The sequence below is a fragment of the Protopterus annectens genome, chromosome 17.part0 (assembly GCF_019279795.1).
Source record: "Protopterus annectens isolate FY-2018-M chromosome 17.part0, PAN1.0, whole genome shotgun sequence".
NCBI classification, from domain to species: Eukaryota; Metazoa; Chordata; order Ceratodontiformes; family Protopteridae; genus Protopterus; species Protopterus annectens.
This window is the reverse complement of record NC_056751.1, coordinates 635284745-635301170: the sequence shown is the minus strand read 5'-3', so window position 1 is coordinate 635301170 and position 16426 is coordinate 635284745. Positions and strand designations below refer to the sequence as shown.

The 16426-nt window shown below is 38.1% G+C and overlaps 1 protein-coding gene across 1 annotated transcript in view; it reads left to right on the top strand.

The window, feature by feature from the left end:
* VWCE (von Willebrand factor C and EGF domains) overlaps positions 1 to 16426 on the top strand; it is a 2001707-nt gene that overhangs the window by 1367610 nt on the left and 617671 nt on the right. Inside the window, exons 12-13 of the mRNA XM_044059709.1 lie at positions 14194 to 14708; positions 14805 to 14895. Of these exons, the coding sequence (XP_043915644.1) occupies positions 14194 to 14708; positions 14805 to 14895 (606 nt within the window). The remainder of the gene's footprint in view (positions 1 to 14193; positions 14709 to 14804; positions 14896 to 16426) is intronic.

Sequence of the window (16426 nt, the reverse complement as noted above, 5' to 3'; positions counted from 1 at the left end):
TTCAGACTTCAGAAAATGCATGCTAACACACAACCTTTTACTCTAGAAACTTTCTAAGTTTGTAAGAGCAATCAATATTTAAAATTTGCTTCTGTTTTGGGGGCTTTGTCCGATTATTATTTTTGGCTTTGCCCAGATTTTTTTGATAAGAGGTTGAGATCTATGCTCCTCAGAAAAGGTGCTACAAATAAGCATTACTGGGAGTAGATGCTGTGGTGACTAGTGCAGGATGTGAATGCTGTGTTTGGTCCTAAATGGTGTCTATACAGGTGTAATGAATGGTTACTGATATGATACTCCAGGCAAACAAAACAACATGTTGCATCATTTCAAACAGGTCCAACAGAGGGGACAGAACACCTAATACTGAAGTGACCCACTCAGGCTGTGGAGTTTTTGGCATCAACTCTAAGTGAGGGCCATGAGGGGAAGTAGCCCCCCCCCCATACCTGTAAGTAGCTTCAATGCAAGATTTGGACTGGAACCAACCACCTGAGTGTCAGAATGGAAAACACCATGTTACTAAGGTTCATTACAGTGCAACCCGCATTGCATGTTTTAAGGGATGGCCTGTCCAATGCATACTGGCATGTCTGTTCTTCCAGTCACCTCTGGTTTGCAACTGAAACAACTTGCATGACAACGTATGCCTATCAACATATGCTATAACTACATTTTAATGTGTAGCAGTATGCATGCTACAGGGAGCTCTAAAGGCAGTATGTATGTGGGCTAACAATGATGTCATGTATGTTCATAATTTCATGGGCTCCACTGGTGGAGGGTCCAGCATAACAGGACAATATAGTGCTGAAATAAACACAGTACTTTTGTGTAATGATGACAATATGCAAGTGGCTCCATCTGATGACACAATGACACTGTCTACAAAACAACAGGGGTAGGGAGTCATCCACATCCACCATTACAGAGGCCACTGTGGAGGTACAGGCTGGGCACACATACATACTGTGCCTACGAGTCCTTCATGGGTTCCACCTTTATTCCCAGCCCAGGCAACATTTGAAATATGCATGGCCTCCATGGTGTATATGCCAACCATAGTTAATAGATGTTGGGGGGGTCCAGTGCCACTATGACTCCAGGACTGTCCATGAGAAAGCTATGATACCCAGCATTAACCAACAGATGTGCAGTTCAATAATCCAGGCAGAGATGACTGCTACCCACAGTATTGTGGAGATGGTCATTGTGATCTGTGGCTTTCCAGATGACATGCACCAACTACACAGTGATATGGAGTAAAGTGACAAGGAACATGCAATGCTAATGAGGTCACTAGTGGCAAATTTTGCTGTCATAGGTTCTTCCATGAGATACTTTGCAACAGTCATATGGTCTGCAGTGCAGTCTGTGGTGGCAGGAGGGACCAGATTTGAGGTAGCTTGTCATCATTTGTTTAGCCAGACTAGGTAGACCATTGTAGAGAGAGTATCACTGTCGCCTGAGGCATAGAGCTTATCAGTACGTGTTGGGGTTGCTGTTCTGATTATGGAAAATGATGCTCCTTTGACTCATCACCTGGGACATCTCACCAGGCTATACACACACACACACACACACACACACACACACACACACACACACACACACACACACATACACACACCACACACACAGTTCAGTGGTTCTACCCCTTCCATGTTGCCTGTGGGCACACAGCCTGACATCCCAGGCATGGACATTGTCCAGATCATTAGCAGTGATGCTCATCATGGTCAACACATGATATGAGCCATCAGAGCACATGCACACAGTACCATAATTCTACCCCTTCCCTGCCACAGACCACATTGAGCACCAAAACCACAAGCCAACACAGTGGATACCACCAGTGGTGAAGTCATGGCAGCTAAACCACATCCCTGCAGCATGTGATTTCTGATTCACCACATCCTCTAGATTAGGCAGCAACAGTATTCACCTATATTAGAGTGTTGTAGTTATCTCTCACTGTATCTGCTCCCTCCAGCCATCTGCACAAGTGATGATGAGGGTGCCCTGCCCACTCCTAACCTGTGTGTCTATAGTGATGTCTGATGCAAACCATGGCCAGTTCATGAACTACTTCCATAAACCTAGATGTGATACTGCATGCATCATTTTATTCTGTGTTGTCAGTGTCATGTACAATAATTGCAGACCATACCAGAACTGCAAAGTGTTGAACCTGCATCTACCTTGGCTGTGGTACTGTTGCTGTGTGTTCATCCCTTGACTCTCCACCATGACCGTCTGTTGCAGATATGACTGGTATGTCAGACTCTGCTATGATGCTCACCTGCTACTCCATTTGTGTGCACAACGCCATATTGTGCATCATAAAAAAACACAGCAAACATTTTGCAGTATATATCTGTACTGTACTACAGTATCCTTCCTACAGTATATAGAAACATCCATTCACAAGTCAGAATACATGCTCCACTATGTTTCATGTTTCTGTATGAGCTGTGTTATAGAATATTTACTACATGGTCTGGATGATGTGTATCAAGGTCATCACCCAGTAGTCTAGTGCACAACCAGCCTGTCAAAAGTCCCCTTGCAGGAACCTTTGGTAAAGGTTGCACATGTACCAAATGTGTGAATCATGTGAACTGCCTAGGTGGTGCACAAACACACTTAAAAAATGTCTTGGGAATTACAGAGCACCTGTTAGTGCAATGAGTGTAACTCCTTAGCATTAATGTATCACAGGCCTTCCAGACCAGATGAGGTCTTGATAGCAACATCCACAAAATCAATGACTCCCAGCTCCTCCAGGAAATGGTCTATTTCATAAAAGACCTGCATGGCAGTGATTCTCTTCTCCATTGTCCCAGGAAGCCATATATGCTCCTATTCATGCTGTAGTCTGTAGAACTGGTCTAAGGTTCATGAGGTGTGTGCCAGCAAATTCCCTCATCTGTCCCCTGTACAATTCTGAAACATCCTCTGGCTGTGATGGCTAATACTGCATATACCTTTGTATCCACAGGAATAACCATATTGTTCATCCACCTTAATTCCCCTTGTATGATGTTGATCAGCTAGGTCCTTTACAGTATCCCTGTCCACTTATATATGATCCACAATCTGGTGGTCTGTGAGTTGCTAGTGTGTCAAGTACTGTCTATATCTTCTCAAATGTTGTGTGATGTCACTATGCGTAATATTGCAGGCATTAGCTCTGATGGAACTCACAACACATGCTGCTTCTGCTGCCACTTCTGACATAACTCCTGATTCACACCATAAATCACGATATTCAAGATAAGTCTGCACCAGCATGCAACATATCTGTTTTTTATATTCCTGAAATCATCTGCCATTCTGTGTTCCTTCATTTTCATATTCCAAGTGGGTAATTTGCATAGATTTCCTCATTTCCATGCCATTGTGCACTCATTACTATGCACTGCATACCATGCTATTTTTGCCATTTCATGGCCATGTTGTCTGTGCCTCTGAATCACCCACATCCTATGCATGGATGCTTCCAGCACACATTTCCAAAGTGCAATGAAATAATCTATGAATCCTAACCTATGTCTCACTTCACATTTGCTTCAAGCAGAAATATCATTCAAACAAAAATTAAGAGCCATGTGAGAACCAGAAAGGTGACCCAGCAGAAAGGCAGTTGATTATGCTGGTACAGATAAGATTATATATACATAGTGGTATATTTGAGGTTTAAGGTATATACCAACCAGTGGCAATTTCTTAACTGTTTACAAATCATCAATATTCTTGTGGTCCTATAGAGAAGAAGTGATGCTAATAAAAGTATACAATGTGGGATACAGCAATAGAGGAGGAGACTGAAATTAAACAAGTGATAAGGCACAGAATCATGTAAAGATATGAGCAGCCAAGGATGCAGTGACAGGCTGTGCAAAAATAATGATACAGAGCCACAGCAGAAAAAAATCACCAAGATGCTAGAGTCATGTAAGTGTAGATTTAAAACTGAGACAGAGGGAGTTATAGCCTATGACTATGAATCTTATAACAAAGGTCTGCTGGTTTTACAGTTCATCTTTTGGAAAGAGTGGCAAAAGGCACATGATTATACATAGACTCAGCTTCTGCTGTCTTTCTTGTTGGTTCAAAGTACATTTATGGCCAGTGATATATAAGGTCATAAAGCAATTTGTACAGAGCTGAAAAAAAGTGCATGATCAGTTATGGGAGTGCAGATCCTGTTCTCTGCCTTAGTATCTGATAGAGGGACTAGTGGATGCAGTGATAGCTCAAGTTAATGACTGATGAGAGAGGAGAAAACACCAGTTGGAGACACATCTGATGAACATCATAAGTACTGGACAACAGAGAAAGTCAGCACTAAAATACTGCAAGCAGAATGAAGCAACGGACAGTTGGTACCCATAACCAGGTATGTGTCAAATTCAAAATGATACATAACAGCTAGCTATATCAGTCTGGCAACATGTTCACATGGAGATGCACCCCACAGGCAGTGCAGTGGGCCACAAAGCTTACTGGAAATATAACTGATACTGGTTTCTCCATTAAACTGGTAGAAAAGCAACAGGTGACTGAAAACAGCAATTTGAAAATACTCAGGACTATCAAGCACAATTATTCCAGCTATCTAACCCAACTCATGTCACCTTGTAGAGGTATCACTGTGCATAGTCATGCTGACACCATGCATTACTTAGAAAATAACAGGAAAAGTAGCCTGCTCGCTAGTGCTTTCAGTACTGGCACATGACAGTGATGTGGCTTGAAAGGCATGGCGAATGAGATGCAGTGTGCTTGATGTGGTGCACAGTCTGTGCAACAAGCTTTGCCAAGATTCGGCAGTTCTAGAGAAGAATAAAAGGTGCAAATACTGATCGATTAGCTGCTGCCTGAGAGTAAGGGGGCACTGCACCAGATGGATGGCATCAAACAAGCACATTATACTGCTCATTACTGGTAGTACCTTGGAAAGTATGTTAGAGATAAAATCTTGCACCTCAGATGGTGTGTCCTAATGTATACTGTGAAGATAGGTGAAGGCTGCCAGCCTAGCCAGATAGAATTTTGTAGATAACTCTGTTATTTGTAAATATTAATGTAAGCCGCAGGCTTGTTCTCTTAAATGTGAAAAGACTGCATTGGATCTTGAACTGCAAAAATGTAACAACCGTGCACTCTGCTGTAAGAAAGCTAAGTCAAGCATTTTATGACTGTATTTGATGTCAAAATCCGGAGCCAATATGTCTAGAGGGAGGCAACCTGCCTATTGTTTTAAAACCAGAGTTAATGGCTAGAATTTAATGTATACATGTCCTTTATTGCTCTGGTTTCTGACCAGGTGTAAAGAATGTAAATGTAGTTTCTGTTAGCCTGGGAACACCAGAGAAGTGTGAAGAATGATGTCATGTGAAGCAGCTCTGTGTTATCAATTTAAAGACAGAGAATCAGAGAGCTCTGAGCATTTTGTCTTGAGAACATCCAACTCAGCACTGCCTGTAGCTTTATGTAAGTTATTTAGAAATGTGTTTTCTCTTAGAAATAGCTAGTAATTAGGAAGATTAGACTAAGTGTTTTTCTGTGTTGATGTCAGAACTTTTCTACGGTACTATTTTAAGTATTTCTCTGTGATCTCTGAACTCTTGACTAGCAGTCTGTAGTAAAAAGTATTGTCCTGTGATTTTATTATGTGTTATTAAATATTTTCAAACCTTTCAACTGTGGCTCTTTTATGTAGAGTTAAAGTACATTGCATGTATGTAGTGATACTGCACCAAGTTACTCTAATAAGCCTTGACTGTTCAGTCACATTTACCATTTGGATAATAGTATTGCACAGTAATAATTGGACACCCATTCAGAAGGGCCTTTGAGTAACTGATATTAGTGGGTGGTGGCAGCTGTTACTACCTTTTAGACTGGGCAGAAAAGAGGCACACCTGGAGAACCTGTGCCAGCCTTCCCCAGGAGTGTCTGTGTGGTTGTATAAACTCTCATCTTAAAGTGTCTGTGTGCCAGCTACTTTGGCAGGGACACAAAGCACTGGTTGGACAGAAGGGGTTCTGGAGGTTTTAGCTTGCCCACTAGGTTGAGATATGGACCGTATAGCTGTGCCAGTGGGGAGTCTTATTGGAAACCTGGAGAGAAGGGGAGAAACCAACCCCAGACTGACTGGTGATCTCTGTGTGCTCTTAAGGGAAATTGTACTTTACGGTGTGTGTATTTATTATCCTTTCCCTATATGGACACCCCCCACTAGTGTTAGTGGTGAGGATTGAGGCTCCTTGATTGTTGAGCCAGTGCATGGGCATCACATATACCTTCTATGATGAAGTAGCAGTGTGCACCTATCCTCTGAACTTCACCTCTCATAACATCATTGTCTTCCAAAATCCAGTGATGTGCAAGTATCTGCACATTGTTCTACAGGACACAGCAGGAAATGAGAGATAATATAAAACATATAAACTCACAGCATGTGATTCCAGACTGTGAGTATGTCATCACAAGTGTCTGCAAGGTGGAAATGCCAGAAACATAGCATAAGGGCTATGGTTTTCATCTGCATAGTTGGATTGGTACAGAATGCATTGTAGTGCTGCACAGGTTTTGCTGAGAGAAAAATTCTGTCCTAATAAGGTGTATAGCTGGGCAGATTGAATGTGGGTGTCCTGTGTTGTATTTTCAATCGATGGGAAGGGGGGTGGGTGAACATGGACCATATATCTTGTAAAAGGCAAATATCTTCATTCTGTTTTCGTGACAAATCTACAGTGCCCTACTATTTAAGAAATGTCTGAAGATTAATAACATTAAGTGATAATATATTCATGTTGTTGGCTGGTCCCTTGCTAGTTCTGTTTCTTCTTTTCCATTAATTAATTCTCTAGTTGCATGGTGTTTGTTTCACTGCTTCTGTTCATATTACCTTCTGTATCCTCTTCCATTATTTTGTGATCTGTTTTCAGTTCTTATGTCTTATTAATATATATATCTTGAACGACATAATACAGGGGTGCTCCTCTCCCACTTTAGTTAGAAAGAGCGGAGCTTTTCTCCATAAATCTCTATTACCTTTGTTATACTTTTGTCAGAGTAAATTCTTCTTCTTCCTGATTTTCTTCATTGTCTTCACTAACATACATTTGTTCAGTTAATAAAACTTCTGCTTGATCATTGTTTAGGCAGTTCACCCAGAAGACGACAGAGAATTTGTCTATAATCACTATACTTGCTTCTTAAATAATGTATCTTAAAGTGATTTGTTTTCCATTGAAGTTCCTTAAACAGTTGATCTTAAAATGAGTTATTTTCCTTATAAGTTCCTTAAACAATGTATCTTAAAGTCACTTATTTTCTACACAAGCGTATTTTGTTTTTCCAAGTACTTCAATAAATATCTGCTGTTTAGAACAGATATTTGGTTATCGAAAGTTCAAAACTTCCCTAGCAGCATTTAATTCAATATTCCTTTCTGTCATCAAGTCCAAAATTACAGCTTATCCTTTGCATGCACAATGTTAGATTTCACTCCACATATTTTACTCAGCTTTTGAATAATGTCTATTTTGTTCAAGGAATAATTCATGGTATGTATTCACATCCTCATTTTTCTGTTCATATAAAGAAAATGAGTTCCAAGCTGCATTGTCTTTTTCCTTCAGATTTTTTTTAAAGTAGGCATTAAATCTGATTTTTGTCTCTAAACTTACATCATCAAAACGTTTTGGAAAGAAAATATATTTGTGCTTTAATATGGGGTATCTTAGTCACAGTTTGCCCAGCGTCATACCTGTCCATCATTTCCCCTCTGATACTTAAAAAAAATAAAATAAAATCAATGTACTCATTTCTACTGCAGTAACCTGATCAGAAGTTTTAAGTTGCCCATGGGGATCATTTGATTCAGCACATTACATGTTGTGCATTACGTACAAAATGAATTGCACAGTAAACTATAGTACTGGATGCGGTAAACACCGTCCATCATGTATCCCATCTACATACAAAATTCCTTACCAAATGGGGAAACTAAAAGTGTTTCAAACCCTGTCTAGAGTAAACCTACTTTAAAATTAAATATATAATATGCAGACTTGTCCCCAAAATAACTAAAAAGGCACTTTAACCTAATTTCTTTCAAGAAAATGTTTCATTTTCTGCACTGCATACTTAATTGAAACAAGAAATTGGCTGAGTTTACTGAAACTCTGTCCTCAGACTGCAACTTCTAACCTCCCTCTGCCCATGGGAAATGATCAGTAACTTTGCCTGCCTTTTGCAGAATACACTGCCTAAAATTATGGCTTTCTTCTTCTTAAAATAGCACAAGATGTATATCCAAGTTCATGGCTATTGCCAAAAACCTTCTCCTGCAGCCCTCACACTACATGACTTGTGCAACTTTTATTTTATACAACCATGCCATCAGCATAAGTTAGAATCCCTACTCACTGTATTGCTAAGACTGTGCATTAAGTGTTCATGTTTCAGTTCAGCTGACAGGAAAATACAGAGTCCTAATGCTTATAGGTAAGCTGATAAGTAATCAAAAACTCCTAATGGTCCAATAGATTTTGGAAACCATTTTGAATGTAGAAATGATTCAAAGGTAATATACAATAAGCTGATGTTTTATATGTATAAATCTTAGGACGAACTCGAACAGTTCAAAAGATATTTCCATTTATTGTAACTTTCTACCATAATTTTAAGTGATGAATTATGTTTGATTATCTGCGATTATTCTGCTTTTTATTTTAAGATATTGCATATCCTTGTAATAGAGCCTTTCATACATTTATTTTTATATTACCATATTCTGTGTCATAAGCTCACACCCACCAAATGAAATTCAACCTTCAGGCAATCTAGCTCCATAGTCAGACCCAAAAGAAAGAGGGATAGACTTTACAAGTGCCATTGTCCTAAACCCTTATTTATTTATTTATTTATTTATTTATTTATTTATTTCCCCCCTCTATTTATCCCATGCAGACTCATTAAACTTAAGAAAATCCTTAATTATCCCACCACCTTTTTAGAAAACTTTACTGTGGATTAATATCTCATAATTTTTCAAAGATAGTTCTCCCAAAACATCTAATATAAAAGTCATTGCAACAAAACAGTTCTCAGTCATTCAATGGCTACTGTTCTCAACTTCCACTTTGGATAGATACAAATCATACCAGATATCCCTCACTCTGCTCCAGACACCTGATCTATCCCATCACATTCAATACTAACCTTCTTATGCTAATTTTCCAATAATACTAGCAGTAAATGCAAAAAAACAGTAATGCTGATTAAATAATTGCACATAAAATGTGTGTTCATGAAATCATTTTTTTTTTGCAAGTTTCTTCTGTTATTATAAATGTCTTTTTAACTGTCCTGCATATGAGGCCACAGGAAAGGAGAGACTTTGGAGGGCTTGTATCACTGTGCCATACTTGCTTTGTATCAATATTTTCAATAACCACTTCCTCAATACATGAATTAATTGAAAAGAAAGCCATTAACTCACTTTTCAGGGTGTCCTTTAACCTTTATTTCTGTGGGTAGAGGGGATCTTCCCATACCCACATGATGGAAAATTTACCCCCTGCATCTCTGGACTAAATATAATTAAGACTGAGATTACTGCATCTCAGGAAAAGTGTGGTACCTGGCTGCAATGATTTATTTTGATGAGTATGTATATTGATTAAGTGGTATTATTCAAATAGTTGTCTAATTATGTGACCAATATGCTCCCTGCTTTTTTAATTTCTCCAAGGCTTTTGAGTTCTAATACCATGACAGGAATGGACCCCATTCCTAAGTTAAAGTACGATTAAAGTTCATGAAATTGGTATTGTTTCAGTCTTTGATGTCAGCCAGAAGTGCTCTTCGTAGCACCCGTAATGTGCCCAGTAATGACTCCTTCTGCAATTCGTATGGGGTTACGTGTATTGGTAACATATCTAAATGCAATTGTAGATTCTTTTTTATAAGACCCTGTTGCTCCTACTACTATTGGAGCTGTCTGGGTATCTTTCTTCCACATTGCTCTCATTTATGCCTGCAAATCCTGATATTTTATGACTTCGTGTTTCTCTGTGTGCAAGACACTGCAGTCACTGGGTGTGGCAATTTCAATCATCAATGCTATTGTTGTCTTCTTTTCATGGACTACTATATCCAGTTTTCTAGCATCTATCTTTTGAACTGTTGGTAATGGGTAATCCCATGTGATGTAGACTTCATAATTTTCTATGATGCTTTGTGGTTCATGTTTCCAATGTTTTTCAACCACTTCAATACCATAATGTTTGCACAATCCCCAGTGCAACAGTCTTGCCACATTATTATGCCTTTCAGTATACAGTCCTTCTGTCATTAGTATGTCACAACCAACAACGAGGTATGCAACTGTTTCCAATTCTGTTTTAAAAAACCTACATTTCTCTCTTTCTCCCACATGTTCAATGGACTTTGTAAACCAACATGTACGTAGCCCACTATCTTGTGCCGCCAATATTAACCTTTCATCTCTTGGTTTGAATTCAGCACTCCTTAACCATTCCTGCATTCAGTTCTGTTCAACATGAGGTTCTTCCAGAAGTGTTCTATACTTGCAACTATATTTATGCATTTTCCACATTTCTTGTCTTCTGCATCTTATACAATTTAAGCACTCTTTTATCCATGAATGTGGGATACTATAAAATGCTTTTTTGTAGTTAATCCATGCCATACTTAGATTCTTCCCCTTTTTACATTTCTCCACTAGGACTTTATTTAACAACAAATGATCCTTTAATCTATATGACTTTTTTATTGCCCTTGTTTTCTATTGCCATAATTGAATTTTCTTCTAAATGACTATAAACTCTGTCAGCATCAATTCCAGTGTATAGTTTATACGTCATCAGAAGGCAAATTATTGGCCTATAATTTTTAGAGTAGCTTGTAGGTTCACTCTTAATTAGGACCATTGTTCTTCCTGTTGTTAGCCATGTTGGTGTCTGTTCGTGGTACGCATATAAATAGTTCTTACTCATGGCTAAATCTTCGTGCAAAGATGTTAATAGTTTTAACCAGAAGTTAGGTACTGCATCTGGGCCTGGGGTTTTCCAATTAGAGACTTTTCTTAACTTTGTTTCAATCTCTCTGGCTGTTACTTCATCCCATTTCATATCCTGTACCTTTAAACTTCTTATTCTTTCTTTTACTTCTTCTATCCATTTAGCATCTTTGTATGTTCCACAGGATACTTCAAAAATATATCTATTTCTTCTTTTTTAGGTGGTATTTCAATTCATTTAACTTGTTCCCAATTCTCTATAAAACATTTTTGGGTCATCGATAAATTGCTTATTTTGTACCTTTCCTTTATATTTATATGTGTATCTTCTAAGTGTTTCCACCTGTGCTGAGATGTTTAGTTTGTTATTTGTGATAGTGCATGAGAGATCCTGATCTGTTCTAATACTGCACATTGCTTTTATCACATCTATCTTTCTAAGTATTTTTATTGATCTGTTCCCTGTTCTATACTCTTCTAACAGTGACACTTCTTGTCTTAATTGCTTTATAGTTTTCTCTATTCGATACTTCCATGATGGTGTCAATTTCTCCCCTTCCTTTCCCTCACTACCCTGTGGTCTTGTGGTAGAACTTTATCAGTTATCACATATCAGTTATTATTTCTGCACAGTAATATATCCTGTTTACTTCTGTTATTTTGCATGGATCTCTATGGACAGTCCTAAATACTGTGTTAATTTGTTTTATCAAACTTCTGACTTTTTGGGTTTTATTGACCTTCTGCAGTCTATTTCTTTCATTGATCTAAATATGTCTTATCTATCTCTATTAAATCAAGCAAAACTTCTCTTAGCTCATTTTCTTCTAAACTGAGGGCACCTTTTTTGTTTTCCATTTCTTGCAGGCATTCTATAGAAAGGTCTATAACATCTTCCTGTGGCACATTCTCTTCAGTTTCATCCTGTGCCATCTGTTGCTCTGTCATATGGGAACTCACAGCTTCCTGTTCCTTCCCTTGCTGTCCAGCTTCAAGTGAACTTTTATACTGGTTTCCTGTGGAAGGCTCTAAAATATCTTCATATGACACCTGACCAATTGCTTCCTGTTCCACAGGTTTCCCCTTAATTTGGATGTCCATTGCTTGATCCTGTTGTGGTGCTTTCTGAATTAGATTTTCTACATTGAATCCTTCACTTTCCAAGTACTCTATAACCTCAGTTTCTATTTCTTTAACTTCTCCATTAATAATCTCCTTTTCTAATTCCTGCATTGTAAAGTCTTCCATGTCCAGATTCCATTGGCGTGTATTTCTCTTCAAATATCTTTGATGCTGCTCTTTTTGTATTGATTAGTTTTGTTTTCTCCTTTGCATAGTTATTACAAATATTAAATCTCTTTTTCTTTCCCATATCCATATTTCTTCTTCAGATGTCTCCTGATCTTCTTGTTTCTCCTTATTTTGGGGACTTGTTCCACTATGCTGTGATGTAACCTGTGTTAGACCTTCTATACCAAATCCTTCACTTCACATGTGCTCCATAAGTTCAACTTCTGTTTTTTTTTACTCCTACTTTACTAATATTCTTTTCTACAGTTCCTCTTTGTAATATTATTTTCATTGTGAAATTTTCCATATCTGGATGCCTTTGCCTGTATTACTCTTCAAATATCTTTGGGGCTGCCTTCTTTATATTGATTAATTTGGCTTTTGCCTTTGCATAAATATTGCACCATGTCAAATCTCTCTTTCTTTCCCATGTCCACATTTCTTTTTTATGTTGTCTTTTGGCTTTTCCTGGTTAGGGGGTGCCACAGCAGAACTCCAGTCCGCTAATGATTGGCAGTAGATTTTCACGAACGCCGAGGTGCCAGCTCGATGTTCAACCTTCAACAAAGGCACGCCCATTTACGCATGTCTTTCGAATGCCCACCCAACCACAGGGAGGACATGCAAACTCCACACAGAAGGCACTCCCCGCACTCCAGCCGAGAATCGAACGGGAGAACCTCTTGCTGTGAGGCAACAACGCTACTGCCACATTTCTTTTTTATACTTTTCTAAAATCTCTAGGTTTTGTTGTTTATATTTTCACACTTCCTCCAATGCTTCTTTTTCGAAACAGATCAAAGTTTCTTGGTCTATATACTGTTTTTCACAAATCTGTTGTATTAATGAACACACATTTTTATTTGAGACTTCTGACAGTTTTTCTTGTGGAAGTATTTTTCTTTCCTCTAATTTCTCTCTTAATCTTTTTGTATATCTTATGTCTGGACATTCTGGGCTTTTTGCATAATAGTAACAATACATAATTTCTTCAATAGTCCACTCTATCATCTTTATGGCTCTTCTTTGGCCTATCAGTTTTTGTGATTTTTGTGAACTGCTGCTTCCTTCTACAACAGGGGGGCCATCCTCCCCCAGCCCCATTGTAGGAATGTTTCTGTATTTTTTACCATAATAGCTAGTGAAATCTTAACTGTGTGGGGAGTGGAAGCTGATTTTAAAAGAAGATTGGGAGTGTTGAGAGAGATGACTAACTATAGTGGTATTACATTTCTGAGATTCATGGCAAATATTTCATATTATCCAGAGAATATTAAGAAATGTTTCCTCTCATAGGCAGAATTATGCTTGTTCCTAGATACAAAGAGTGTGATACCACCAAGTTAAAATATTTAATTTTCATTAAACAAAAAAATGTGCAAAATGTAAACTACAAAAAAAATTAATTACACTATTTTACTTTAATATTTTTGTTTTATTCATTTAGTAAACATTTAAGTTCACCAGACAAATATATCTTTTTTTCCAGGGGTGATACAGGAGTACTGTGGTTAAGTAACTTACTTAGTCATACAGTTTGCAAGTGACACAAATCCAGGACTATAGGATAAAGTTTGTTGTCATGTTTTGAATTAGAGATTAGACCTTCTCTATATGAGAATGAGGTATGCATTGCCTTCACCTCACTTATTCCTAGAGAGGAGATACAAACAGGACTGTGCAAGCATTTCAAAATTATCAACTGCACAATGGAACACTGTCAAAAACAGTCAAAATATTATACCAAGGCACAGCAGAAATAAGATGGCAATAATCTGGTTAAAAGAATAGAAGAAATCTGAAAAATATTTTGTAATATGTGCTTTGTTTTATATTTTCAGGGCTTCCAGAATATATTATGGTTCCGGCTGCAAACTTTAAATCTATCCAGTCTGCTGACTTTGCACCTACTGCTAGGCTTTTGACCCAAGCAGAACTAACATCTACATCTCTGCTGACTTTTGCAGCACTTCATCCCCCTGCCTTCCTGGCTCCAGCAGTAGCAGAATCTGACACAACATCTCCAACAGTACCTGCTTCTGTCTCAGTGCCCCAACCAGTATCTGCATCAGACACACCTGAGGCCTATCCAACCACACAGGGATCACCAGTTACAGTTACTTCATCTTCAACAGAGATTCCATCCCCACCTTTGCGCTCTACTGCTCTCATTACAGTTACATCAACCTCACTTGCCTCTGATCAAGACACAGCAACAGATTCTACAAGTTCTATGAACTTCACCACAACCTTACCCATGTCCACTCTTCCTTCATCTATGTGCTGGTATGAGGGTGGCCGATACCTGACTGGACAGGAGTGGAGGACGCCCAGGTGTATGGATTGTAAGTGTCAGGTATGTTCATTCTACATTTTCAAAGATTGTTATAAACTCTTGCATTTTCATTCCAATCTACATTCATGTATGTCTTGTCTTTCTTTTAAACTTCAGGAGGGTGAAGTTCTTTGCCATAATCTGACATGTGATACCTTTTGTACACACCCTGTTCCTCAGCCAGAGGCCTGCTGTCCCACATGTAACCGTAAGTATAACAAAGAGTACAGCAAGTTCTTAGAAATATACAGTGTTTAGCAGATTACAGGCCAATACTTAGTGCAACAATCACTGTAAACATGCAAAAGAGAGTTTACATCAAAGTATAAATCCCATCAGAAAAGACTTGCAGACAAAGTGTGAACTCTAAGAAATGCTCTGCCATGTTTGTGTGGAATGATATTTAATTTACATTTAAAACTGAATCAAACTTTAAATATCATAGGGAATTTAACTTATTTATCCTATAAAACAGTATAAATTATGTGATTCAGAGTCATATGGTTGCATAACATATTTTATATTGTAATGATTATAAGTCAAGCAATTAACAGACACATTTACTGGATCCTACTCAGTCATTCAGAAGTTGTCAAATGTAACACGTATTGAATCTGTCCTAAATGTATTAAATAAAATAATTTTGCAAGAGGATTATGTCCCCAGACATCCCAACAAGTCTTTAAGCACTAAGTCTGTAATCACACAGCAATGGGAAAAGGAGAAACTTTATTACCTCTGTTATTCTAAAATCTCATTCTAACATATTGCGATATTTTGAGTGCCATGCCAGTAAGCCAAAACACAGTGCTTGTTTTATTTCTCATCATCATAATCAAACACAATGAGAAGTTCCATTGTAACAAAACACAGTTGCTATTTTGATGTTTTTATATGCAAAATACTAAATCTAGCTTTAGTAAACATACATAAAACTGGTGACCTCCAGTGTGTCCAATAACTGAGTAACAAACATAATTCACTTTAATAAAAAAAAAATAAAAGCAAAGGATAACAGTGATCCAGCAATATCATGGTATACATAATTTATGTCCTTTGGGGCAAGTGAGGAAATAGGCATCAGCTTACAAAATGATACACAGTGCTTGAATCCAGCTTTCATCAAATCCCTTTATAGACAGAGTATGTCACAGATATTTGCTCTCCAGAAACAAACCAAAAAATAAGAATATAGTTTATTGGTGGACAGACCTCCTAGTGTCCAGTATGTATGCTTCTACATACCATTGCAAGTGACTAGTCAAAGGACTTCAGTCCTATAACACCTTACCCTGAACCATGATGGCACAGTCCTATATGATTGTAAGGTACAGTAGTTGCTGATAAAAGGAATTTCAGTTAGGGGACATTACCAAAAGGACACTTCTCTGTTCGTTCATTAATCCCACAATTGTGCTTAGATGACTTTGTGACTTAGTACTAAGAAGAATCGATTCAGCCACAAGACGTAATCTGTCCTGCACCTGCATTGGGAACACCAGCAACTGCTTTATCGATCTGACCATGATTTGTAAAGTGAAAGCTAACAAGACAGCCAGGTAAACTCCAGCATCAAAGCATAATTCTTGAGCTCTAAACAAGAAGAAACCAGCACCAGGCATAAGAAAAAAATATTTGACTTTAATACAGTTGAGCACTTTTGTCCACTAACACAAAGACTTTTTCAAAACTGTGAACAACATACACCAGCTGACTTAAACAATCCCTAATTAATTACA